This window comes from Hevea brasiliensis, chromosome 9 (genome assembly GCF_030052815.1).
Source record: "Hevea brasiliensis isolate MT/VB/25A 57/8 chromosome 9, ASM3005281v1, whole genome shotgun sequence".
NCBI classification, from domain to species: domain Eukaryota; kingdom Viridiplantae; phylum Streptophyta; class Magnoliopsida; order Malpighiales; family Euphorbiaceae; genus Hevea; species Hevea brasiliensis.
Window position 1 is genome coordinate 13,619,425 of NC_079501.1, and position 26,476 is coordinate 13,645,900.

Genomic DNA, 26,476 nt, shown 5'->3' on the forward strand with positions numbered 1-26,476 from the left:
TACTTTTAATTTTATTGGTTCATCATAAATAACCATTAGAATTTCTATCATCTATGGAACGAAACTCTTTTTTCCAGACTTATAGCCAAATTAAAATTTCAGATGTAGCTCATGTGCCTTCACATTAAATTTCAACCCATTATTAAATTCAATATGCTATCTTTTCCTTTCCCTTTCTCCTTTTTTTTCTAAATAAGATAACTTTCTTGCTATTGTGTGGCCAATTCATAAGTGGATTTTGATTATTTTACTGTTCTTGATTCATCTTTACTGAATAAGTAGCAATCACAACTCAATTGCCTTTTTGTTTTTTATTTTTGTCCTTTTTTTTAATAATATCTTTCTCATGATAAAAATCAAGAAACCAATAATTCAACAAAAAGGGTAATTTATAAAAGTCTAATATTAAGTGAAATTTTCATTTTTATTTTATTTTTTTATTTCTTTTTAAATATCAACAGACATTTTGTGATGTACCCTAAATTAAATAATAATAAAAAGACAGTATAATGCTGGTTGTTTCCAAATTATACCATTTAATTATTGAAGATGGAATAATTAGTGATGTGATCATTCTATAAATTGTAAAAACCCCTTTTTCCAAATTGATGTAGAAAGGTTTTTCAAATATATAATTCACATTTTGTTTGTTTCTATGTTTTTGTTGTGACTGATCAGGAAAGCAAGTGGTCACAAAAATGACATTCTTCTAATACATACTTTTGAATCAACTTGCTGTTTAATCATACTTTAATTATGACGAGAGTAATCAAGATATATATTAATATTCAATTAAGTAATAATAATCACATTAAAGTTAATATTATAAAAATGTTGTCTATTTTGGTTAGCACATGATATGACAGACCATTTCAATGTTTACCCAGAAGAATATATATAAATGTATGGCTAATGGCTAATTGGCTATACCTAATTGAGGGTTGATCAAATGTAGGAAATTCTCTCTTTCTCTTCCATATGCACGGTAGACATCAAATTAACACTATTCATAAAGATAACCCTAAGATCAGAAAGACATGGCACTGGCAGGATTATGGGATTGTACATATGAATCATAGGAAATGTGATTGTATCTCATCGCAAGAAGTGATCATTATTTTAGATTAACATGGGATCCCTAAGACCTTGGGATCTACCAAGTAATTATAATATGTTAGAAGCCTATAGGCTCCTATATATGATATCCCATCACCTTCCCCCCCACTACCTTTTTTTTCTCTCATCTTTTTGTGTTTGAAAGTAATGCTTTTGAATGTGGTTTTTAGACTCTCCCATCAAAAGCATATCATCTTTAGATTTTCCATATCACAAAACTTGGATGATATTTTCAACTTCGCATGAGTTTGTTTACAAAAATAAGTTATTAAATTATTTATAAAATTCAAATGTTTAATTAAAATTCAAATAATAAAAACAACTACTTTTGAGTAATTTAAGTACAGAATTGGTTTGATCTGATCAAGGTATTTTATTAATAATTTGAAGAAATAGTTGGAGAAAATATGATAAATTAAAAATGTAAAGAAAAAACAGAAAAATTTGGGTAAAAATCAAGCATATTGTTCTCCATTTTCACATGAGAAATTGTATGAAGAAGATTTTGGGATCTGAATGCCATTCTGGATCTGATTTTGGGAAATTGTGTATTTAAAATAAAAAAAAAATTAATAATAAAAAATATCATAAAATATAAAATTGATTCTCACCTGTGAATTTTTTTTTTTATAGACAAAGACATCAAACCCACAGCTGTAAAAGCCTATCAAATGAATCCAATCGGACGGCCTCAGTTGCATGGATCCCCAATAATGGGTCCCACCACCTGCTCGGCCTTTAATTTCTTTTATTTTACCTTCTGAAAACCTTATTAGATTTAGATTAAACGAATAAAAAAATTAATTAGCAGAATTTAATATAATAGTAATTTTCTTTTCTAATTAATTTTTTAAGGTCACAAAAGTGGGTCCCAAGAACATCCCCATTACGCGCCATCTTGATGGTGACTACCTCGATGATCACCTTTAACTTCTAGCCGTTCGATGACAACGATTGCCCCTGTCAACTCTAATCTCTCTCTCTACAAAACACTTCACTCTTTGACCGTAACAAACATAAATAAATGAGTTCCAGCCAGAAATACAGTCTCCCCCATTTTCTCTCTGTATACCTATCTTTCTCTGTGTGCTTTTCTGGGTCTGCTGGTTCTTGCTTTGGAGTTTGGAGTCTCTGCAACTAAAGGAAGACATTAATATTGATATTATTCTGCTGGTTATTTGCTCTCTGTAACTCTTGCTTATCTCTGGTTGTTGTTTTCTTGGGTTTGGTTGACCGCTGGAGCACCGACACTCCTTACTTCTTGCAGGAGGGGCTGGTGGTTCTGTTAATGGCGTCTCTTGCCTCTGTATTTCTATAGCTGGAATGGGTATGTGCTATTTTCTTTGTTTGAGTGAGAAATCTCAAGAAAATTTCATGCTTTAGTTTGCTGAAGACTGTTTGCTTACAGCTTTAATATGTTTTGTTTAAAGGTTTCAAATTTGTTGCTCGTTTGATGCTTTTTGTTGCTGTTGTTTCAAAATTTTTCTTATTTTTTAGGTCCAAATTTGCATCTTTAAGTTGAACTCAAATAATGAAAGGGAAACGGTTTATGCAACGTTTTCACTTTGGTTGATATAAAGCAATTTTATACTGTTTGATTCTTGCAAAAGGTGGAGGTAAAAAAAAGAAAAGTTCTTCCTTGAAGGGAATTTACCTTTGCTCTTTTGTCCTTCTTTTCTTTTGGAGATTCAAATGAAGCCTTGCTGTTCAGTAGTTATGAAAGCTAGTGCGCTATGCTTTTGAATAGCTGGGGATCTTTGTCCTTTGCATTAACTGAAGCAACAGGCTAAGATGAGGACAGGTTGTTTTGCCTTATCTTTAAGTTTTTTAAAAACACACACGCATATACATGTGGGTGTTTTCATGGACCACCCAATTTTTGCTTTCAATTTTTATCTGCCTATATATTTTGTCGTTGTCGAGATGCTTGCTCGCTGTTCATTGTCTTCTTGTATCCCATTTCAAATTATACTGCAATTTAGAAAAGTTTTGATCAATTTGCCCCATTTGATTGAAAAACCTTTAAATGATGCATGCTATATAGATATTTCCTCTTTCATGGCATGCTGAGGCCTTTGCTTTCCAAGATTCTGCAGGAAAGACGAAATGTATAGGGAAAAAAAATTATGATTTCTAGGTCCACCCTGCTATTTTGCTTATCAAATTGGGTGCAGATACTGCCAATTCATTTTCATATTCTTCCTTGTGGGTAGGAAAAGGTCCGCTTTATGAATATTTGTGTTTATAATGGCCAGTAGATACTGAATTACTTATATTTGTATGTTGTGTTAAATATTGAGACCTGCTAATCACAAGGCATTTATCTATGGGTTGGGTTTAAGTTCTTTGCTAATAAAAGTTGAAGGAACTAATGGAAAAATACCAATTAGATAGAACAAAGAGACACTTTTACCAAATGTCAAATTGGGTTGTTAAAACTGTTTTTAAGTATCTTCCACTAGTTGATTGTATTATAGTGGGTGATGACAAACCTGGTAAGTAAAGATGAGGAGAATTGGCTGATCAGATTCTTCTAATTAATTCAATGACCTAGTTTTCTGTTTAAGCTATATCTAGCTTGAATCTTTCATCCTTCAAGACTATAACTGTATTGCATTGAAAATTCCTGGAAGATTATTCAGAAGACCTTGAGATCTTTCAGGATTTTCCTTTGCTATCTGCCTTTGGGAGTTAAAAGTTAAACAATTGTCTGGCTTATACTGTTTGTTGCCTGTTTCTTTCCCTGTTTCCACCTGTAAGTTTTTGTAATCTATGCTTATACTTTTTGCCAACTGTTTCCACCTGCAAGTTTGTTGCCTGTGTCTAATTCATGCCCCTGTGGCATTGATGTAGTTTATGCTATATTTGGTGGATGAGAGAAGTAGGGGACATTGCTTGTTGTTTGAGGTGCTTGGTATCTTTGCTCAACTCACTTGGTGTCTCTACTCAACTCCGAAGGGAAAGATCTATATACCTGTGGAATAATATGGTCACCACCAATGGTGGCTTTACTTAATATAATTTTGTGCATTTTTTTCATCCACGTATATTTTGTTTCCCATAGCCGTATAATGACGTGTACTTCTTTTGTTTATGCTTATCAAGCCACAAATATAAAGCTGACTGTCCTAATTTTTTTTTTCAATTTTTCTTTTTATCTTCAGAGTGGCCAGCGTCCTTGTTGAGCTGAAAAGAACCAATTGTAGCCTTTTCCTTGAAAAATCTGAGAAGGAAAAAAAAAAAGGTGAAGTGGACAAATATCTGCATTCCTTTGTCTGAACCTGGGATATTGCTGAAGTCCTAAAAACTATTTGGTCTATGGAAGACCCTTTGAGGCAGAAAATAAATTCGAGGGACCAGCAATCATTAGTAACTTCTGAGACTTTAACAACCCGAGCAAGGCAAAGTTTCGCTCCACATGACAGGTTCACACCGAAAAAGCTGACCTTGTCATATGCTGATTTTCATCGTGAAGTTGCAAAGAATATAAAAGATATTTCACCTAAATGTTCAAAGAATTTCCTAAAACAGTGTAGGAAGGTGACTGAAGAGGAGGAGCTTGTCAAGTATATGTCAAATTTACCAAGTTATCTGGAGAGGGGAGAAAATCGACAGGAGAAAGTTTTAAATGTTGGGGTCCTTGATTGGGGCCGTTTAGAAAAGTGGCAGTGTGGCCAAAAACAGATACCCTACAGAGGTAGCAGGCATTCGCTCTCAAGTGCTAATTCATCCTCATCGTTCTCTACAGAAGGATCATATATTGACTCTAGTAGAGGTCAGAGTTGCTCTCCTGATCATCAAAGGATGCGCCGTCAATCTCTCCAATCTCATTTGATGTCATCTCCAGTAGAAGTTCATTCAAAAGATGGTAAATCGTTTGAAGAAAGCATTCAAAAATTTAAAGATGTCAAAGGTGCCCAGACTAACACTATGAATGACCAAGGAAAGTTCGTCAGGACAGACCAACTTCTTTCTAAAAATTGTCCTGAAATCAAACTGGAACAGTGCAAGAGAAAAGATTCAGACCCAAAGATGAATCCAGAATGTGGATTTTTAAATGGGGTCAATTTTGAAGTGCGGCAGTGCATGAAGGTAAAGGCAACCCAAGATGGTGAATTTATGAATAAAGCAAATAAGTTGCAAGAACAGAAGGCGTATGCCTTTGACCAAGATGTCTCTGAAAAAAGTAAAAGAGTAGTTCTACTTATGCCAAGAGATCTCTCCCAAGGCAATTGTGCCCAGCTTTCTGAGTCGACAGCAATGTTGCATCAAAAGGGGACAAAGGCAAGTCGGAGTAGCTTGTACGAGATGCCTAAGGACACGAGTCCTGCAGCAGTCACTTCTGATGTCCCACACTCTTGCCCGCTGCCTCGTGAGATTGAAGGATGCGCAGAGATGAAAGGGTGCTCTTCAGATGCCAATAGTATCAGCTTTTTGCCCAATACACCTCACTTGGCACCACATCCAGCCAAAAAAGGAATCAGTACATCCCATGTTAGAATTTCAGAAAATAAAAGATCAATTATAACACCAATAAATTCTACTTCAATGATAACACCAATAAATTCTACTTCAAAAGAACCTTCCACAGGATTGGATGTGAAGTTAGGCAAAGCTGCTCCTGAAAAACCGAGAAGCACTTCACCTTTTCGCCGACTTGGCATTGGTATGGGCAAGATAGGTAAAAGTTACAGTTCCAAAGAGGGTTCATCTATGCCACAATTGAGCACAATCCATCATTCTGCAAAATCTGCCTCAGAGAATGGTACAAATTCCTCTTGCCAAGGTACTTCAAGTAGTGATACACAAAATGCTTCAAACAGAGCCAGGTCAAGCCCTCTGAGAAGATTACTAGACCCACTGTTGAAACCAAAGGCACCAAACTGCCGTCGTTCTGGGGATCCATTACAACGGGATTTAGTATCAACGGATAGAGCCTGCAAGTCATCCGATGGACAATTAGATTCTTCAACTGCAGCAAGACAGCCAGGAGTTGTAAAATTAAATATGACAAGTTGTAGGGCAATCAATATTGATGATACGTGTCAGGACAAGAAGCGTGGATCGTCAGCATTGCAAGCTCTGCTAAGAGTTACAGTTAAGAATGGTCAGCCTCTTTTCACATTTGCAGTTGACAATGAACGAAATATTCTTGCAGCCACAATGAAGAAGTTGAGTAGCACAAGAGAGGATGACTACAGCTGCATTTACACATTCTTTGCCATTCAAGAAATCAGGAAAAAAAATGGGGGGTGGATGAACCAAGGGGGCAAAGGCAAAGGTCATGATTATATTCCTAATGTTGTAGCTCAATTGAAGGTTTCTGGTTCACAGTTTTCCCGTTGGACTAGAGAGAACTATATGGAGCAATCATTTGCTAGAGAATTTGTTTTGTTTGCCATGGGCCTACAACAAGCAGAGACACAAACATTAGACTTCCACCCAAATGATGAACTTGCTGCCATTGTTGTCAAGATCCCAAGAGTCATCAATAGAAGTACAGCCACTGATGGGCATTATACTGGTAAATGCAATGATTTCCCAGAGACGAGATTCAATTCTACTTCTGGGGAACAGCCTATCATCAATGGCCAAAGCCTTATCAGTGCCACAGTCATTCTTCCGAGTGGTGTTCATAGTCTACCAAATAAAGGAGGACCTTCATCACTAATCCAACGATGGAGATCGGGTGGATCATGTGATTGTGGAGGTTGGGATTTGGGTTGCAAACTCAGAATTTTTGCCAACCAGAGTCAGCTTAGTAAGAATACACGTCCATCTAAAGCTTGCACTATAATTGATAAATTTGAGTTCATCTCTCAGGTAATGTTTTTGTTGCTTTTAACCAAATAGTTGTTCCTCATACCTGTTATTGCCAAATGACGAATGACCTAACAAAAAAAAAAAAAAAATTGCCAAATGATTTCTCTTGCTTTCAATACTTGACCACAGGGAGGAGAAGAAGAGAACCAACCTGTCTTCAGTTTGGCTCCTTTCAAGGATGGGATCTATTCAGTGGAGTTCAATTCATCACTTTCAATTATACAAGCGTTCTCACTGTGTATAGCAGTTATAGACAGTAAAAAACTGTGTGAGATCCCAGGATCGTGCAACTTGTTTGAAGGAAAAACTTCTTTGGAAACCATATTGGCCCGAAATGATGGAATAAGGGGCAGCACAAATCGAGTTGATACGGACGTGCCTGCAAAATTTGTCTCATACCCACCCCATTCTCCAGTTGGAAGGGTCTAGTTTCATGAGGAATGGTCTTGCAATTACACAGGTGGTACGGATCGGTAAATAGCCAGTTTGACTTAGTAGACACTGTTTGAATCCTGCAATCCAGTGCCTCTCATTGATATGGGAAAATAAAATAGAATCTGCGAGGTGATGGGGAAAGAAACCTTGAAGCATGAGAGAACTGTATTTTGTATTAGTTTTTGAGTTCTTTTTGACAATAGAAGCAGTATTAACGGTACTTAGAGAACACTATCTTCATCAATGTAAGTGTGCATATCATAGTGCTTGTAGTTTGGAATTCTATTGACTTATTCCAAGAGCATTCCATAATGAATGTTTCAAGTAAACTTTTGGCTCAGAAAGCCCTTCTCTGCAAATAGCTCAAAAAGAGGAAAGAAGCAGAAAATTATTATCGATTATTCGCTTCCAATCTCACCTTAGAAATGACCGTCTTGGACCATCAGAATGGAAAAGATATGTTTCAAAGCAAGTTAAATATGAAGCAGAATACAATTTTTTAACTAAAGAAGAATTATAAAATACTGAAATTGTACCATCATTAATCTAATCAATTTTTTAATCAACAATCTTAATGGTCTAGAGCTGTATTATTTGCTTTTTCTGCAATTTTTTTTATTAATTCCTTTTATCACATATTACATATTTTTATTAATAGTTTCTCCAATTTTTTATTTGATTGTTAATCAAAGAAATAATACAATTAAAATTATGTGAAATTATATTTAAAGTTATACATTAATTTAATTCATTATATATTCTGTTTTTAATATATTTATATTTATAAGAAAAAATGTATTATTTTCCAAGCCAACAACCTCACATAACAGGGAAATTATTAACCTGTTTTCCTGTATATTTTTGTTTTATATGCTATATTAACCTGTTTTTTCATTTTTAACTTTTTTTTAAATAATGAATATTAAAAATTAAAACCCTTATCTCATCTTCGTCTTCTAGTAGAGTCAATCTCTCGTGACTGAAAGAAATTTCTTCTCATGTAATTAGAATTTTTTTTTTCTTTCCTTCAATTTTCTCATAAACATTAGTTTTCTTTTAATAAAATTATTATTGATAGGTTTTTCCAATTTCTCTGAAAGCCAGAAGCAGATTTTTGTCAGTTTCTACCATATTTTTTTTCAAGTTGTGGATTAAGATTCATGATTATCCTTAATCCTTAATTTTTGAAATTATTCTTAATAAAAAAAAATTTGAAATTATGATTATTTATAAATTAAAACAAAAAGGGGAAAAAACCTACAGTTGAGCGGTTTACGTTGATCGCCAGGCTCCTAAGATTTTTCTGTCTTTCTCGGCATTCTCTACATCTCGCTTTTGTTAAAAGATAAAATCTTTAGTGTTTGGTTTGATCCTTCGTTTTAATTTTTAATGTGAAGCTATGGAGAAAAATTTGCGCAGAAACATCAATAGAAGTCTCGCTGATTGCAGAGAATTGGAAGCCGCTTCTTGGTAGAATCATTTTTCAGGTTTACTTTTTAGGAACTGATCATTGGACTTAGCATTGTTTATTACTGCATTAAGTAGGAGTTAATTTTTTTATGTATTAATATTAATTAAGGGATATCTTCCAAAAAAAAAAAAAATTAATTAAGGGATCGTTGTTTGGCTGATCATTTTGGTAAATTTTATGCAAAAATTTAGGTTTTATTTTCTGTATATGTTGGCATTTTGTTGAAGAAAACTTTAATTGCTGATTATTGGACTATACTTGATATTAGCAATGCTGCACTTATCTTGAGAAGGAAATTTAATATTTTTAGTAGGAGATCTTGAGAAAATGGAGGGGAGTTTGATTGCTCAAATATTCACAAAGCCTTATTGTGGTCTTTTGACGTTGTTTCTTCTAAATAAAAAGACTCAAACTTTAAAGAACATTTTTTGGACAGTCTAGTTCTTTATCCTCAAAAATGTTGAACTACAAGATGGGTAATTCTTCCTTTGAGGCTTTGAAATTCTTGCTTGTTTTGCTGTTTCCTTGTTTTGCTGTTTCCTTGTTTTGTTTCTGAATACAAGAAATTCTTGCTTTTTAAACTGCTGTAATTATGTCATGTTATATAGGTGGTTGTGCAGCATCCATACTACCCTTTGATCATTCTGTTAGTGTTGACTACTTCAACCTGTATAGTGCCCACTTTAGTTCCATCCTCTTTCCATTTGCCTATGCTTTGAAATGTATATGTACCTTGGGTTTTTTCCCACTCAACTGGTCATAATATCCTCTTTAACCTGGATAGAGCTTTTTCAGCTTTTCTTGTCTTTTTGCTGATTCATGTTTTTGTGTTTCTTCTAAGTTCTAACATATCTTGCAGTCTTTTTGTTCATAATATAATTTCATTTTTTTTTTCCTTTATTTGTCTTTCATTACATTCCATGCTTCAATGTCAAATTGGTACTATGTATGCTAATGCATGGGATTTTTTTCTGTTGACAGTACATACACGGGTTAGCTGCTCATGGAATTCATTACTTACATAGGCCAGGGCCAACGCTTCAGGACACTGGCTTTTTCTTCTTCCAGTGCGTAAAACTGTTGTGAATAGTGTGATTCCTTCATACTTGATGTTAAACTGTACATCGATACCCTTTTTTTGGCCATTTCAGGAACTTGGACAAGATAAAGCTTATATAAGTGAGACTCTTTTCACTTTCATCTTTTGTTCTTTTGTGTTGGTAAGGTTTTACAGTCCTGTTATTTATGTTTACATGTGTTGCCTACTATCTAGGCACATTTTTCAATGTTCTCTTTTACAGTTAACAGATAATTGCACTGTTTTCTACCTAGATCACCTATGGTACTGATGTTTTCAGTAATGTCAATGTTCCCATTCAGTTTTTCTTTTTGTCTTGCTAATTTCATCCTACCCAGAATTTCACTTAGTTGTTTCCCTTTACCTATCTCATCTGCCAGTGAACTGAAGTATTTCATGCATAATATAGTCTCTCTTTCTTTGATTATTTAAGGAAGATATATTCAAGACTGACATATAAGTTTGCATAAGTTTGTCTAATGATAAAAAAATGAAGTTTGTGAATTTCAATAGGTCCTTGCCAGTTGCTTTTGTGAACGTCTATGTGCATCCATTTCTCCAAGATTGGATCAACAAGCATTCAAGGAGCAAGATCATGCTTTATTTCTAAAATGAGTTGTTAGAAATAAGTATTGATGATCTTGACTGTCAAGTAAAACTACTAAGTTGGAGAATATGGAGATCTTTCACATAGGTTTTCTGTAGACGCCAAAGAACATGAAATACATTCAAGCTTCTTCTTGTCTCTGACTAAATTGTTCCTCATCTTATTAAGTAGTTTAATTATTAATGACCAGCTAGTAATCTATGAATTGTTGATTGGTCTAACTAGTCTTAGTTCTGTTGCAGTGGACTTTTCACCCTTTCATTTTTCAGTACAAAAAAATCTACACAGCTTTAGTCTGGTGCAGGGTTCTTGCTTATTTAGTGGTAAGTGGTTGAAGTTTCTTGCTTTTCATGAGACCCTTCTGATGGCAAGAATCGTGAAGGCCATAATTGGATTTGCAGAAAACCATTTTGGTCATATTGTGTATTTAATGAGAAACCTATAAATAATTTATTGTCCATAACTTGCATACTGTTTCATGAGCTTTTTTTTTTTTTTATTACTACTGTAACTCTACTCATGATAATAGTCGAGAACATAAAATGCTACACATTTTATACCTATAGCAAGAAGATGGCTTGTTTAGTCATGACTATGGCCTTTTAACCCCATATCATCTAGGCCCACTGACTGGAATGATGGGAGAAACATTTTTGCTGTTCTAGTATCTTTATCTTACAATTGGTTTTAGTATTTTTTTTCCCTTTCCCTTTCCCTTTCCCTTTTTAGGCTTGCCAGATTCTCCGGATAGTTACATTCTATTCAACGCACCTTCCTGGTCCAAACTATCACTGCCATGAGGTAAAATTTTGTAGAATTTGGCATGATATGCACTCAGTTGCATTTTATGTGAGGACTTCTGATGCTACCACTTGATGAAACTTTTGCTTAAATTATCTTCTTGTAATTAAAGCAACTTTTTACAACCAGGTACAACTGTCTCTTTCATGGCTCAAAACTGAAGGAGTGGAAGCGTGATAATTGGGCATTAGAACCTTGAATTTCAAAAATTATTTCTAAGGTTACATGCACCATGCCAAGTTTCTTATGAACCTAATCAATTTTCAATGCCCAATTGCATATCAAAACATATTTTAGCATACATTAAAATTTCATTTGCTATTAAAGATTATGAATTAGCATTTAATTCAATCAAACCCTAACTAAAAGAGGGATTTTTAGGTACTAATCTCTTGATGCACAATTGATACCTTCTTAGGATATTCTTAGGACCCCAAATATTGTCCCTCTAGCTTGTCTACCATAAGCACACACCAAAGTAGCAATAGCAGCCTCTAGATTGGCTTCTCAAGCCTTGTCAATTAATTATAAGATGGGTTTATGCTTTGTGAAAGTTGTATGAATGTATTGGGTGTTAGAAACACTTTCTAATAATTTAATTCAAGAGGAAATCTAAATTTTTCCCTTTGAATCAATTGAGAAATTGAGAGGAGAAGAAGAGCACCATGTTGCTGTCCCATATAAGAGAAAAAAAGGAGTGGGCTGATTTTTCGTTATAACCTCTCTTTATATACTTAGGTCAAACCCTAACTCTCTTGCCACATGTCATCACAAGATCCCATCTTGTTATTATTTGATTTAATCTTATGAAACCAAGTGTCAAGCTCCATTTAAATCATGATACGAGGTCTTCTATCATAGGAAGACAAGTGGCAAGATCATATGGTGCCATGTGTCACCATCTCATAGTGTCACATGTCACCATGTGAAAAGACCAATTTGTCCTTACTCTTTAATTTGAGTTCTCAACCCAAAATTATAATTTCTCCTCTTTAATCAATTTATATCAAATATAAATTAATTAATCTTCATTAATTAATTTCTCATAATTAAATTTAGATTTAATCAAATTAAATACAAATTTAATTTATATTTTATACTATACATCCAATAACTTAGATTTGGTTTCAAGTCATGCTAGGGACTTTGCAATCTTATTGCAAACCAAACCTCTTTAATTAATTAATTAAACTCTTTAATTAATTAATTATAATTAAACTTTTTAATTAATCAATTAAATCACATTTTAAATGGTGATTAGCTTGTGTAGATGTGTGATTTACTGACTCATTACTTATTGGCAATGAGAAATGATATTAACTCTTAATATCAATAGAACTCTTTTTTATCGTAAATGATTTCTCCAAATCATTTCAGGCACCTCATAGACCATGGTTGACACCTAGCATAGTATGCCATGGCCACCCAATCAGTAATAAGGAATACCTTAAATGAACCTTTAATCATATGTTACCATGCACTAGAATCTCTCCGTTACAAAATCCCAATTCGAGTTGGAGTCATGGTTAATGTCAAACCCCATTTGCTATGAACATTATGTTCTCTTTTAATTCCAGTTCTTGATTAATTAGATTTTCTTGTCAGAAACTCTTTTCTGATTAAATCTGTCTGTTCTGGTCAGGAACTTGAAACATCAAGAACAATTAAATAAACATAGGATTTTATCCCTATTTACTTAGGGTAACGGATTCCATCTTGATCAACACCTATCTCCATATATAACTATTAGGAGCCAACCAGTGTTATTAAGGCGAAAGGCGACATTAAGGCGATAGAGTGCCCTATGGCCTTAGGCGAGAGGCGAGAGGCGAGGCGAGGGCCTTTTTGAAGTAAGGTGCCATAACCTTAATTGCCTAAATTATATATATGTGTGTGTGTAATTATAAAATAAAAATTCATACTTTTAAATAGATGATAAATAACAGTAAATTAATAATTCCTATATAAAATAAATAACTAATTAATTAAATTAACAAGAATAACAATTAAAAAGTAAACTAATTACAAATAAATTAACAATACTTATATTAATTAATTAATAAGAACAAAAAGTTAAATTATCAAATTAACAATAAAATAATAATTGCTATGTAAAATAAATAACTAATGAGAACTAATGTCTAATTAACAAGATAAAAAGTAAAACTAATCAAACTAACAATAGTAAAAAGTAAAAGATAAATTAATTACCATTAAATTAACAATACCTATATTAAATAATCAACCAATCAATAAGTAAAATAATTAATTTAACAATACTTATGTTAAATAATCAACTAATTAACAAGAAAATAATTAATTCAATAATATCCATAAAATTTAAATAATTAATTAATAAAAATTAAAGGTAAAACAATTAAATTAATAGCAAATAATTAACTAATTAATAAAACCCAACCAAAGTACCAAACCAAGAGAAGGAAAGGAAAAAAAAAATGCAAAATTGCTGCAAGTCTGTAAGTCTCAGAATCGAAAACCGACAAAGATAACAGGGCAAATAGAGGAGGAAGAAGCCAACCAGGGAGGAGGAGAAGAAGGAAAATGAAAGGGAAAAAAAAAAAAAAAAACTGCTGCAGTGCTGCTGCGTTCCAAAGAAAAGAGTGGGAGAGAAGGAAGAAGATAATAGAGGAGGAAGAAAATAATCGAAACAGAGAGGAGAAAGAAGAAGATGAGAGAGAGAGACATACCTGGACTGGATAGACTCGACGCAACTCCTGGAGTTGATGCAACTCTTTTTTTTTTTTGTCGGCAACAGGTAAATCTTTAGGGTTTTATATTTTTGTTTTAAAAAATAAAAAAAAGGGCTTCTAGTGCGCTTGAAAGAGGCGACACCTCTTGCCTGCCTCGTGCCTCACCTCGCCTCGCCTACCTGAGGCGTCAACTCTACTGGTGCCAAGAGGGGCGACCCAGTCGAGGTAGCAGAGGGGCGCCTCGCCTCGCCTCGCCTTGCACCTCCCCTTGCGCCTCGCCTGGGCGCCTCTCACGCCTTTAATAACACTGGAGCCAACACATGTCCATATATCCATACACGGTATAAGTATGAAAGCAGTTTCAAACTCAAACCACCTATATACAAGATAACTGTGTTATCTCAGATCTAAAGATTATATGCACTGATATGATATATGACAATGCATTGACAAGAGTAAACTCCATGTGCTTGTCATAAGCGTCACTGGTTCGGCCTACTTATCATGTATAAATGTCTATCATGTTTGTTATGTGGCACGAGACTCACCACTCCATTTTATTTAGATCTCATATAAATACCTTAGGAACAAACATGATTACAATCTTTCTGGATAAGTCATGTCCTTTGTGAAGTATCATCGATTGTGAACCAATTTATGATACTTTGTGCTAGAAATACTGTCACTCATATTCTTAACAATTTAAGAATAAAATTTCTAACAAAATATCAATGGACCTTTTCTATTACACATAAATATAATATGTAAACGGAAAAGTGAAATTGTCTTTTATTAATAAAATATGTACTAGATACATACAAAATGATATGCTTTAGGGCATACTACTAACAATCTCCCACTAGCACTAGAGTCATTTATTACAATATCTTAGACCTATCTTCTCAAGATGTCGGTCTAACTGAGTTTATGACATAGGCTTTGTGAATGGGTTAGCTGGATTTTCAGCTGATGCTATTTTTTGCATGGCTACATCGCCTCGCCCAACTATCTCTCTAATAATGTGGTAGCGCCTTTCTATGTGTTTGGATTTCTGGTGAGACCGGGGTTCCTTAGCCTGTATGACCGCTCCATTGTTGTCACAGTAGAGAGGAACTGCTCACTCAATGGAAGGAACTACTGCAAGTTCTGTCATGAATTTTTTTATCCAAACAGCCTCTTTTGCAGCATCTAATGCAGCAATGTACTCGGCCTCTATAGTGGAATCAGCAGTCGTACTCTGTTTGGAACTCTTCCAACTAACTGCACCTCCATTACAAATAAACACAAACTCAGAGGTAGACTTTCTATCATCTATATCTGATTGAAAATCAGAATCAGTATAACCATCCAATTGGAAGTCACCACCTCTATAAATCAAGAATAAATCCTTAGTTCTTCTCAAGTACTTAAGGATATTTTTGACAGCTATCCAGTGTTCTAAACCTGGATTGGATTGAAACCTGCTAGTCAGACTAACAGCATATGCGATATCCGGCTTAGTACACAATATTGCATACATTAAACTTCTAATAGCCAAAGCATATAGAATCCTGGCCATTTTATCTCTTTCTTCTAGTGTCTTTGGAGACATCTCTTTAGAAAGGTGGATACCATGTTTTACTGGTAACAATCTTCTCTTGGAATCAAGCATGTTAAACCTTTTTAACACCTTTTCCAAGTATAGACTTTGGGATAAACCAATTATTCTTTTTGCTCTATCTCTATAGATGCGAATTCCAAGAATATAGGTTGTCTCCCCTAAGTTTTTCATGGAGAATGTATTTGACAATCATACCTTGATAGTTGTCAACATACCTATGTCATTACCTATCAACAGAATGTCATCCACATAGAAGACAAGTAAAGTGACAGCTCTATCACTAACCTTCTTATATACACATGGTTCATCCACATTTTTTATAAAACCAAATGACTTAATGGCTTCATCAAAACGGATGTTCCAACTCCTCGAAGCTTGTTTTAACCCATAAATGGATTGCTTTAGCTTGCACACCTTGGAACTATCTTGGGATTCAAAACCCCTAGGTTGTTCCATGAAAATGTTTTCATCAATGTATCTATTAAGAAAAGCTGTTTGACATTCATTTGCCAAATCTCATAATCATAGTATGCAGCTATTACTGATAGAATCCTAATTGATTTAAGCATGGCAATAGGCGAGAAAGTCTCCTAATAGTTGATTCATTGCCTTTGGCGAAACCCTTTTGCTACTAGCCTTGCTTTATAGGTCTCTACCTTTCCATCAGAGCCAATTTTCTTCTTGAAAACCCATTTATTCCCTATAGGTACAATACCTTCAGGTGGGTCAACAAGGTCCCAAACTTGGTTCTTATGCATGTAATCAATTTCGGATTTCATAGTTTCAATCCATTTTGAAGAGTCTATATCTGATATAGCTTCTTCATAGGTAAAAGGATCATCGCCATGATCTATTTCTTCATGAGTAAACAACTCTTGTTCATCTTCATGAATAAAACCATATCTCACTAGTGGGTGAGATATCCTGGTTGATTTGCGAGGAATTACTGTAGATGTTTCATCAATAGGTGTAGATTGACTAGATGAATCTATATCCATTTGATCTGTTGGTTGGTCAGAATTCTCCAATTCTAACTCTATTTGCCTTCCTTTGCCACCTTCTTGAATAAACTGTTGTTCAAGAAATATGGCATCTCTGCTTACCACAACCTTTTGTGATGTAGGCAAAAATAATATCCAAAACTTTTATTTGGATATCTAATAAATCGACCTTTTTCTGATCTGGTTTCAAATTTATCAGTGTTCAATTTTTTAATATAAGCTGGACAACCCCAAATCTTAACATGCTTAAGACTTGGTTTTCTTCCATGCCATATCTCATAAGGTGTGGAAGAAACTGATTTTGATGGAATTCTATTCAAAATATGCAAAGCTGATTAAATCCCCAAAAGGAGATTGGCATATCAGTATAGCTCATCATACTGCGTACTATATCTAATAGGATACGATTTCTCCTTTCAGATACAACATTTAGTTGTGGCGCTCCTGGAGGAGTCAGTTGGGAGACAATGCCATACTCTTTCAAGTATTCATCAAATTCAGTACTTAAGTATTCACCTCCACGATCTAATCGAAGAGTTTTAATACTTTTTCCTATTTAATTTTCTATTTCACATTTAAATTCTTTGAACTTTTCAAAGGATTTATGTTTGTATTTCATCAAATACAAATACCCAAACCTTGATTTATCATCAGTAAAGGTAATAAAGTAATGAAAACCGCCTCTAGCCATTTTTTTAAATTGACCACATACATCACTATGTATCAATTCCAAAATATTTTCAGCTCTTAACCCTTATCCAACAAAAGGTGATCTAGTCATTTTTCCTTGAAAGCAGGATTCACAAGTTGGAGTAGGCTCAGAATCCAATAAGGATAAAATCTCCACTTTCTCCAGCTTTGCAATCCTATCTTCTGCAACATAATCTTAAGTGCCAAATATATTTTGAATTTGAGTTGATTTTTATCATGGCATTACATTCATTTATATTGCTATACTCTGGGCAGTTCCTCTTCCAGTGCCCATCCTTCTGATAGTGAAAACACTTTCCCTTGCCTCTGTCAGCTTCGGTCTTGCCCTTCTGTTTGGCTATCTTCTTGGAAGATTCAGGAATTTGAGGTTTCTTATTCTTGTTGCCCTTCTCTTTTTGGACTTTCCAACAGAAAAAGAAGATGCAATCAAAGCCACCTTTTTTCCTTTATTGCCCGGCATATTCTTTTGGGCAATAACCAGCATGTTAACTCCGCCTAAGTAGTTTGCGCTTAGTCGGTCCCAAGCCCGGATAAAGGAGGAGGGTTGCGGTAGGTGACAACCAGCGTAAAAATTTCGTCATACCTTATGATATGGATTCAAATGATATAAACGTTGGGGTGTCCTCTACTAACGACGCGCTACATCGGAGTCCGGGTGTAGTGAGAAATATGCAAGGGTGTAGGGCGTTCACCGAAAGCGACGCGCTATGCCGGCGCCCAGGTGTGGTGTTAAGTGAGCAAGGGTTCTCACATCATGGACGGGTGTGGGTAAAAAAATTAGTCCATAAGACAGATAATAGAACAGATAGTGGAGCAGAACACAAGATAGATATAGAAAACAATAGAAGATACCATAGAATGAGACCAATTAGGAAGAAGCAGGATGGGAGGAGGATCAGGTTTAGTACTTGGAATGTTGGATCACTTACAGGAAAATTAATGGAGCTTGTGGATACCTTGGAAAGGAGAAGGGTGAATATTGCTTGCATTCAGGAGACTAAATGGGTAGGAGAGAAAAGTAAGGAAGTGGGTAATTCAGGGTACAAACTGTGGTTTACCGGAAAGGAGAGAAATAAGAACGGAGTGGGCATTATCATAGACAGAACATTGAAAGACGCAGTAATAGCTGTGAAAAGAGTAAAAGATAGAATTATACTAGTAAAGCTAGTACTAGAAGGAGAAACAATAAATATAGTTAGTGCTTATGTCCCACAAATAGGAGTAGACAGTGAGAGTAAACAAAGGTTTTGGGAAGATATGGATGATTTATTGCAAAGCATATCGAATGAAGAGAATGTTTTCATTGGTGGAGATTTGAATGGACATGTAGGAAGTGATAGACAAGGTATTCGTTCATGGAGGTTTTGGTTTTGGGAGTCGAAATGAGGAGGGAAAAAGCATCCTGGATTTTGCTATGGCATACGACCTAATACTAGCAAATACCTACTTTATAAAAAGAGAGTCACATTTAGTTACTTTCAAAAGTGGGCAACATAGAAGCCAAATCGACTTCCTCTTAACCAGGAAGACAAATAGAGCTCTATGCAAGGATTGCAAGGTCATTCCAGAAGAGGTTTTAACAAGTCAACATCAGTTGGTGGTCTTGGATGTCAAGTTTAGGAACAATTCAAGTAAGGTCAAAAGAAATAGTGTAGCTCGAACAAAGTGGTGGGAGTTCAAGTGAGTAAAGTAAGTTAAGTTCAAAAATGAGCTTCTCAAGTCTGAAGTATGGAAGCTGGATATGGAGGCCAATGATATGTGGATACAGATGGCATCAAAAATTAGAGAAGTAGCTAGACAAGTACTTGGAGAGTCTAAAGGACATGAACCACTCTCAAAAGAGAAATGATGGTGGAATGAGGAAGTACAAAAGGCAGTGAAGAGAAAAAGGGAATGGTATAAGAAATTACCTAAATATGATAATAATGAGGCATATGAACAGTACAAGATAGCAAAGAAAGAGGCAAAAAAGGCAGTTAGTCAAGCAAGAGCACAGGCCTTTGAAAAGTTATATGAGAAACTTGGAACTAAAGAAGGGGAGAAAAATATTTATAGATTAGCAAGGAGGAGAGAAAGGAAATGTCAAGATCTCAATCAAGTTAGGTGCATTAAGGATAGAGAAGGAAAAGTGTTGGTGAAAGATGAGGACATTAAAGAAAGATGGAGAAATTATTTTAATGATCTCTTTAATAATAGTCAAAATGGTAATAGCGTGAATATAGATTATAGAACAATAGAAAAGAATGTGAATTATGCTAGAAGGATTAGATCTTTAGAAGTAAAGGAAGCACTTAAGAGAATGAAAGTGGGTAAAGCCTGTGGACCCGATGAAATATCAATTGAAGTGTGGAAGTGTTTGGGAGATATGGGAGTGGCATGGTTAACTAAATTATTTAATAAGATTCTAAACTCAAAGAAAATGCCTGATGAATGGAGGATGAGTATTTTAGTACCTATTTTTAAAAATAAGGGAAACATACAGAGTTGCTCAAACTATAGGGGAATTAAACTCATGAGCCATACTATGAAGTTGTGGGAGAGAGTTGTGGAGTATCGACTACGTCATGATGCTTCTATTTCTCTCAATCAATTTGGTTTCATGCCTGGTCATTCAACTATGGAAGCGATCTTTCTCATTAGAAGCTTGATGGAGAAATATAGAGATGTGAAGAAAGATCTACACATGGTTTTTATTGATTTGGAGAAGGCTTATGATAGCGTTCCAAGAGATGTCTTATGGAATGTGTTAGAACAAAAGAGGGTATCTATTAGGTACATACAAGTGTTGAAAGATATGTATGAAGGAGCAACTACTATTGTGCGCACAGTGGGAGGGGACAGAAGAGATTTTTCGATCTCAATTGGATTACACCAAGGATCAGCCATAAGCCCTTACCTTTTTACATTAGTTTTAGATAAATTGACGAAACATATACAAGAGAGTATTCCTTGGTGCATGATGTTTGCGGGTGATATTATTCTGATAGATGAGACACGAGAAAGATTCAATAGAAAGCTAGAACTTTGGAGAAGTACTCTAGAGTTAAAGGGTTTTAAGTTAAGTAGAACGAAGATAGAATACATGCATTGCAAGTTCAGTGAAGGCCAAACTGGTGATAAGGAAGGAGTTAGTTTGAATGGAGTGGTACTGTCCCAAAGTAATCATTTTAAATATCTAGGCTCAGTCCTTCAAGTAGATGGGGGATGTGAGGAGGATGTTAGTCATAGGATTAAAGCCGGATAGTTGAAGTGGAGACGTGCCACGGGAGTTTTATGTGATCGTAAGATTCCCAATAAGTTGAAAGGAAAATTTTACCGTACAGCCATACGACCGGCTATGTTATATGGTAGTGAGTGTTGGGCAATGAAAGAGTCGTATGCGTCTAAGATAAGAGTTGTAGAGATGAGAATGTTAAGGTGGATGAGTGGCCATATTAGATTAGATAAAGTCCGTAATGAGAGTCTTAGAGAAAAGGTAGAAGTGGTGCCAATTGAAGATAAGTTGAGAAAAGGGAGATTGAGGTGGTTTGGTCATGTGAAGCGTAGACATACGGAGGCTCCAATTAGACAAGTAGAGCACATTAGGTTAAAGGATAGAAAGAAAAAAAGGGGTAGACCTAAATTGACTTGGAGGAGAGTAGTACAACATGACCTAGAAGCATTACACATTTCTAAGGATTTAACCCAAAATCGTTTAGAGTGGAGAAAGCGAATTCATATAGCCAACCCCAAATTTTTGTGATAAAGGCTTAGTTAAGTTGAGTTGAGTTTAATAACCAGCATGTTAAGTAACCCAGCCAAAGTACACTCTTGCTTTGTCATATGAAAATTTGTCACAAAATTTCCAAATGACTCAGGCAGGGACTGAAGGATCAGATCTGTCTACAGTTGGAAATCCATGTGAAAATCAAGATGTTCCAGCTGCTCAATAAGCCGAATCATTTTGTGGACATGATCTCCTACATTCTGTTCCTCAGATATCCTCATGCGGAATAGCTGTCTAAATATCTCATATCTAGCATTCCTGCTGTGCTCACCATACAACTCTTGCAGGTGAAGGAGGATCTCACTTGCACTTTGCATATTTTCATGCTGCTTCTGTAACTCATTACTCAAAGAAGCAAGCATGTAACATTTGGCTCTCATATCATGCTCCTTTCACTTGTCCAAAGTATCTAATTCCTCTTGAGTGGCCTCTGGAGGTAAGGGACTAAGAACCTTTGAGTCTAAAACATATTCAATACGTTCTAGGTTCAGGACAAGTTTTAAATTTCTGAGCCAATGAGAAAGATTAGGTCCCGTCAACCTATTGTGATCAAGTATGCTCGCAAGGATATTGGATGGTGGTGGTTGTTGTGTGCTCATTATTATTAGAAAATTAACTGCAGAAAATAACTAGATTAATTAGTAAATGTATTAAGTAATTAACCAAAATGATTATGGTCTTTTAATCAAATTGGTCCTTCCACTAATTTAGTGAATCCTACACTTTCAAAGTAGGAAACAAAAATCCTAGTTGGATGGATTTCTAGTGGGTGATTGAATTCTTATAGTCTTATTGATCATCCTCAGGCACATCCATTATTGAAATTACAATAAACTATAAGTGAGCAACTCCTTGCCCATCACATCTCAGGTGAGGTTTAATCATTTATTTAGCCTCTAATGCTCAAAATCTCAGGCACATCCATTATTGATTTATCTTGCATTAGTTAAGCTGATCCCATTGAGCCAGTAAACATGCAAATAATTTTAATGTCCTCAAGCACATCCATTATTGGCCACCAACTATTTACATATTTACAACATCTCATACTTAACAATTATTCTTAAGGAAATCTCTTAAATAAATGCATCACATGCAAGTATCTAAAATTTCTTAAAATAATTACCTCAATGGAGGGCCATGATATAATTACTTTAATTATACAATTTCCAACTTAATCATTTGTTTGGAAGATTTAGTGGTTGACTTAATTATTATTATGGTCTCACTTTGCACATTATCCAATTGGCATGCATATATCATATACTTGTATACATTCACATACATCTCATGCATACATGGATAAACAAATAATATGATATGATCATGGACTTTCTAAGAGATTCAATTCTGAGCCACCAAGAATTGAATTAGGGCATTCCTAGGTGTATTTCATTTATTCATTTTATAAGAGTTGCTGAAGGAGTACATAATTAACACTTGATCTTGATTTCCTCCCACTAGTCCCACCAATGCTTTTGACCTCCTTGATCTTCTTGCAATCCAATTACATTATAATCCTAGGCATACCAAGGCGAATTTACAAGAATATGGACTTTAAAGTTCTCAAATAAATGAAATTACAATCCAAATTATTACAACATTTATAATACATGCCACTAAAATAAAATTAATTATTTTACATCCCAAAGAAAAATAAAAGAAAAAAATCCAATTACATTGGTCTTTTATTATCCATGATCATCCATCATGCATATTAAAATTTAACAATTAAATAAAATATACATAATAAAAATTAAATTGAATATCACATATTCAATCAAAATTCAGATTTGAATCTCACTCAAATAAATTTAAATTTAGAAACCATTTTCAAATTTAATACCTTGAAAACAATTTTCAAAAATTAATTGTGTGATTAAAATTTCTAATTAAACAATATAATTAGGTATGGGTCTAATTATGGGCCTTAAGATATACAACAATTGCGTGATTGGCCCATAAACCAAGCGCATAATTCAAACACTCCCTAGGGGTGTTCTTCACATTCATGCCGCCACCATGGTGAGATCCAAACAGCTTTAGATCAATCAAAATTTGATCCAAGCACACAATTAAACCTCATAAACAATCTTAATGGCAAATATAGTGGCTCTGATACCAATTGAAGGAGTGGAAGCGTGATAATTGGGCATTAGAACCTTGAATTTCAAAAATTATTTCTAAAGTTACATACACCATGCCAAGTTTCTTATGAACCTAATCAATTTCCAATGCCCAATTGCATACCAAAACATATTTTAGCATGCATTAAAATTTCATTTGCCATTAAAGATTATGAATTAACATTTAATTCAATCAAACACTAACTAAAAGAGGGATTTTTAGGTACTAACCTCTTGATGCACAATTGATGTCTTCTTAGGATGTTCTTAGGACCCCAAATGTTGTCCCTCTAGCTTGTCCACTACAAGCACACACCAAAGTAGCAATGGCAGCCCCCTAGATTGGCTTCTCAAGTCTTGTCAACCAATTATAAGATGGGATTTATGCTTTGTGAAGGTTGTATGAACGTATTGGGTGTTAGAAACACTTTCTAATAATTTAATTCAAGAGGAAATCTAAGTTTTTCCCTTTGAATCAATTGAGAGATTGAGAGTAGAAGGAGAGCACCATGTTGCCGTCCCATATAAAAGAAAAAGAGGAGTGGGCTGATTTTTCTTTATAACCTCTCTTTATATACTTAGGTCAAACCCTAACTCCCTTGCCACATGTCATCATAAGATCCCAATTTGTCCTTACTCTTTAATTTGAGTTCTCAACTCAAAATTATAATTTCTCCTCTTTAAATCAATTTATATCAAATATAAATTAATTAATTAATTAATCTCCATTAATTAATTTCTCATAATTAAATTCATATTTAATCAAATTAAATACATATTTAATTTATACTATACATTCAATAACCTAGATTTGGTTTCAAGTCATACTAGGGACTTTGCAATTTTATTGCAAACCAAACCTCTTTAATTAATTAATTAAACTCTTTAATTAATCAATTAAATCACATTTTAAATGGTGATTAGCTTGTATAGATGTGTGACTTAATAGGCTTATTACTTTTTGGCAATGAGAAATGATATTAACTCTTAATATCATTAGAACTCTTTCTTACCGTAAATGATTTCTCTAAATCATTTCAGGCACCTTATAGACCATGGTTGACACCTAGCATTGTATGCCATGACCACCCAATCAGTAATAAGGAATATCTTAAACGAACCTTTAATCATATGTTACTATGCACTAGAATCTCTCCGTTACAAAATCTCAATTCGAGCTGGATTCATGGTTAATGTCAAATCCCATTTGCTATGAACATTATGTTCTCTTTTAATTCCAGTTCTTGATTAATTAGATTTTCTTGTCAGAAACTCTTTTCTGACTAAATCTGTCTGTCCTGGCCAGGACCTTGAAACATCAATAACAATTAAATGAACATAGGATTTTATCCCTTTTTACTTAAGGTAACGGATTCCATCTTGATCAACACCTATCTCCATATATAACTAGTAGGAGCCAACACATGCGCATATACCCATACAAAGTACAAGTATGAAAGCAGTATCAAACTCAAATCACTTATATACAAGATGATTGTGTTATCTCAGGTTTAAAGATTATATGAACTGATATGATATATGACAATGCATTGACAAGAGTAAACTCCATGTGCTTGTCATAAGCGTCACTGGTTTGGCCTACTTATCATGTATAAGTGCCTATCATGTTTGTTATGTGGCATGAGACTCACCACTCCATCTTATTTATATCTCATATAAATACCTTGGGAACAAATATGATTATAATCTTTCTGGATAAGTCATGTCCTTTGTGAAGTATCATCGATTGTGAACCAATTTATGATACTTTGTGCTAGAAATACTGTCACTCATATTCTTAATAACTTAAGAATAGAATTTCTAACAAAATATCAATGGACCTTTTCTATTACACATAAATATATTATGTAAATGGAAAAGTGAAATTGCCTTTTATTAATAAAATATGTACTAGATACATACAAAATGATATGCTCTAGGGCATATTACTAACAAAAACTTGCCAGGCTCCCCCCTCCAGAGAGTGCAATTGAATTGCTTATAGTCAACTGCATGTTTTGAACTTGCAATTGTTTTTGGTTTGCATTACACACACACACACACACACACATTATTATGCTATATTTCTTACTTTCATTGGCACTATGACGCTCATAAGACTTCTTTTAACATGCAGTTTCCTGAGGGGTTAATTATGGCTGTGGTGATTTGATATTTTCATCACACATGATTTTCAATATAGTGTTCGTTCGCGCATATTATAAGTATGGGCAAGGAGGTGAATGCACTTGTCCTTTCTTTTGTGTTTGTGTGCTTGCGCATATGTTTCTTAATTTGAAGGAGTGTTGGAGTGGACCCAAAGTAACCATATGCATCATAGTTGTGGTCTGTGCATTCTACTAGGTGTGAGGACTGATTCCGAACTTTGTTGTCACTACTTTGGCTTACCCTACAGGTGCATAAAACAGTTTGCTTGGTTACTTGCTGTGATTCAGAGCCTTCTTAGTTTAGCATCTCGCAAACATTACACGGTTGATGTTGTTGTTGCATGGTAAAAAGAGTATCCCTTTTTTCTTAGTTTTAGCTCCGTGGGAACGTACTTATCGACTTTGAGGAGTTTAATGCTTATGCAGGTACACTGTAAATTTGGTAGCATTTTTTATTGACAAGAAAATGCCAGGTTAGCATTTCACTATAGTTTCTATCCCCATGTGTATTTCTTGGAGTATACTTGAAAGTGATTTCTGAAAGAGAATCTGTTTGTTGAACTCTATTCTTTGGATCACTTGTCATAGAGGCGTAGATGAACTTCCATCATGAATCACATTCAGATGGGCACATGATTACATGTTCAAAGTGGAATTCACTGTTCAGAAATAGACTGAGTTTTAAGGAAGATACTATTCTATTGAACCGCATGCTATAATTGGAAGGCTGGTTATTTAAAAGCTCTAATACTTCGACACTTCATTTTGCCCTGCTGTACCCATGTCCACACAATATGACATGGGACACGACATGGAATGTGCCCAACACTTAGTCATAGAGATCAATCAAGATGTAAAGCATATTAAATTAAAGGATAGGTAAAAAAAAAACAAGTTAAGAAGAGAATGCAACTTTGAATTAAAAGATATGTACAAAACAAGTTAAAAAATATTGAATATTACGAGAATCCAATGGTTGCATATCACAATTTTAATTTTGCTGGTCCCTTTTGCTTGTTTAAAACTTCATGAATAACCCTGATCATCTTGTTGCAGAATTGC

The 26,476-nt window shown here is 34.6% G+C and overlaps 1 protein-coding gene and 1 non-coding gene across 3 annotated transcripts; both read left to right on the forward strand.

Moving 5' to 3' along the window:
* The first annotated feature begins 2,077 nt into the window (after positions 1–2,077).
* LOC110640645 (uncharacterized) lies at positions 2,078–7,733 on the forward strand. Of its 2 annotated transcripts, XM_058153014.1 has the most exons (4): positions 2,131–2,443; positions 4,281–4,541; positions 4,648–6,939; positions 7,069–7,733. In XM_058153014.1, the coding sequence occupies exons 3-4, from the start codon at positions 4,687–4,689 to the stop codon at positions 7,366–7,368; spliced, it is 2,553 nt and encodes an 850-aa protein (XP_058008997.1). In that variant the 5' UTR covers positions 2,131–2,443; positions 4,281–4,541; positions 4,648–4,686; the 3' UTR covers positions 7,369–7,733. The 2 variants fall into 2 exon arrangements, with proteins under 2 accessions (XP_021647711.2, XP_058008997.1); XM_021792019.2 differs by having other exon boundaries at positions 2,078–2,443; positions 4,281–6,939.
* A 763-nt stretch (positions 7,734–8,496) lies between these two features.
* On the forward strand, positions 8,497–25,491 carry LOC110640647 (uncharacterized). Its single transcript, XR_009151254.1, has 5 exons — positions 8,497–8,861; positions 9,827–9,912; positions 9,997–10,065; positions 10,773–10,853; positions 25,384–25,491. It is a non-coding gene; the product is annotated as an uncharacterized LOC110640647 (transcript).
* The last annotated feature ends 985 nt before the right edge of the window (positions 25,492–26,476 follow it).

Excerpts from the sequence above, each read along its gene's own strand:
- LOC110640645 (XM_021792019.2), top strand. The coding sequence starts at position 4,435 with ATGGAAGACCCTTTGAGGCAGAAAATAAATTCGAGGGACCAGCAATCA. Across the intron at positions 6,940-7,068 it reads AATTTGAGTTCATCTCTCAG|GGAGGAGAAGAAGAGAACCA; the intron begins GTAATGTTTTTG and ends ACTTGACCACAG.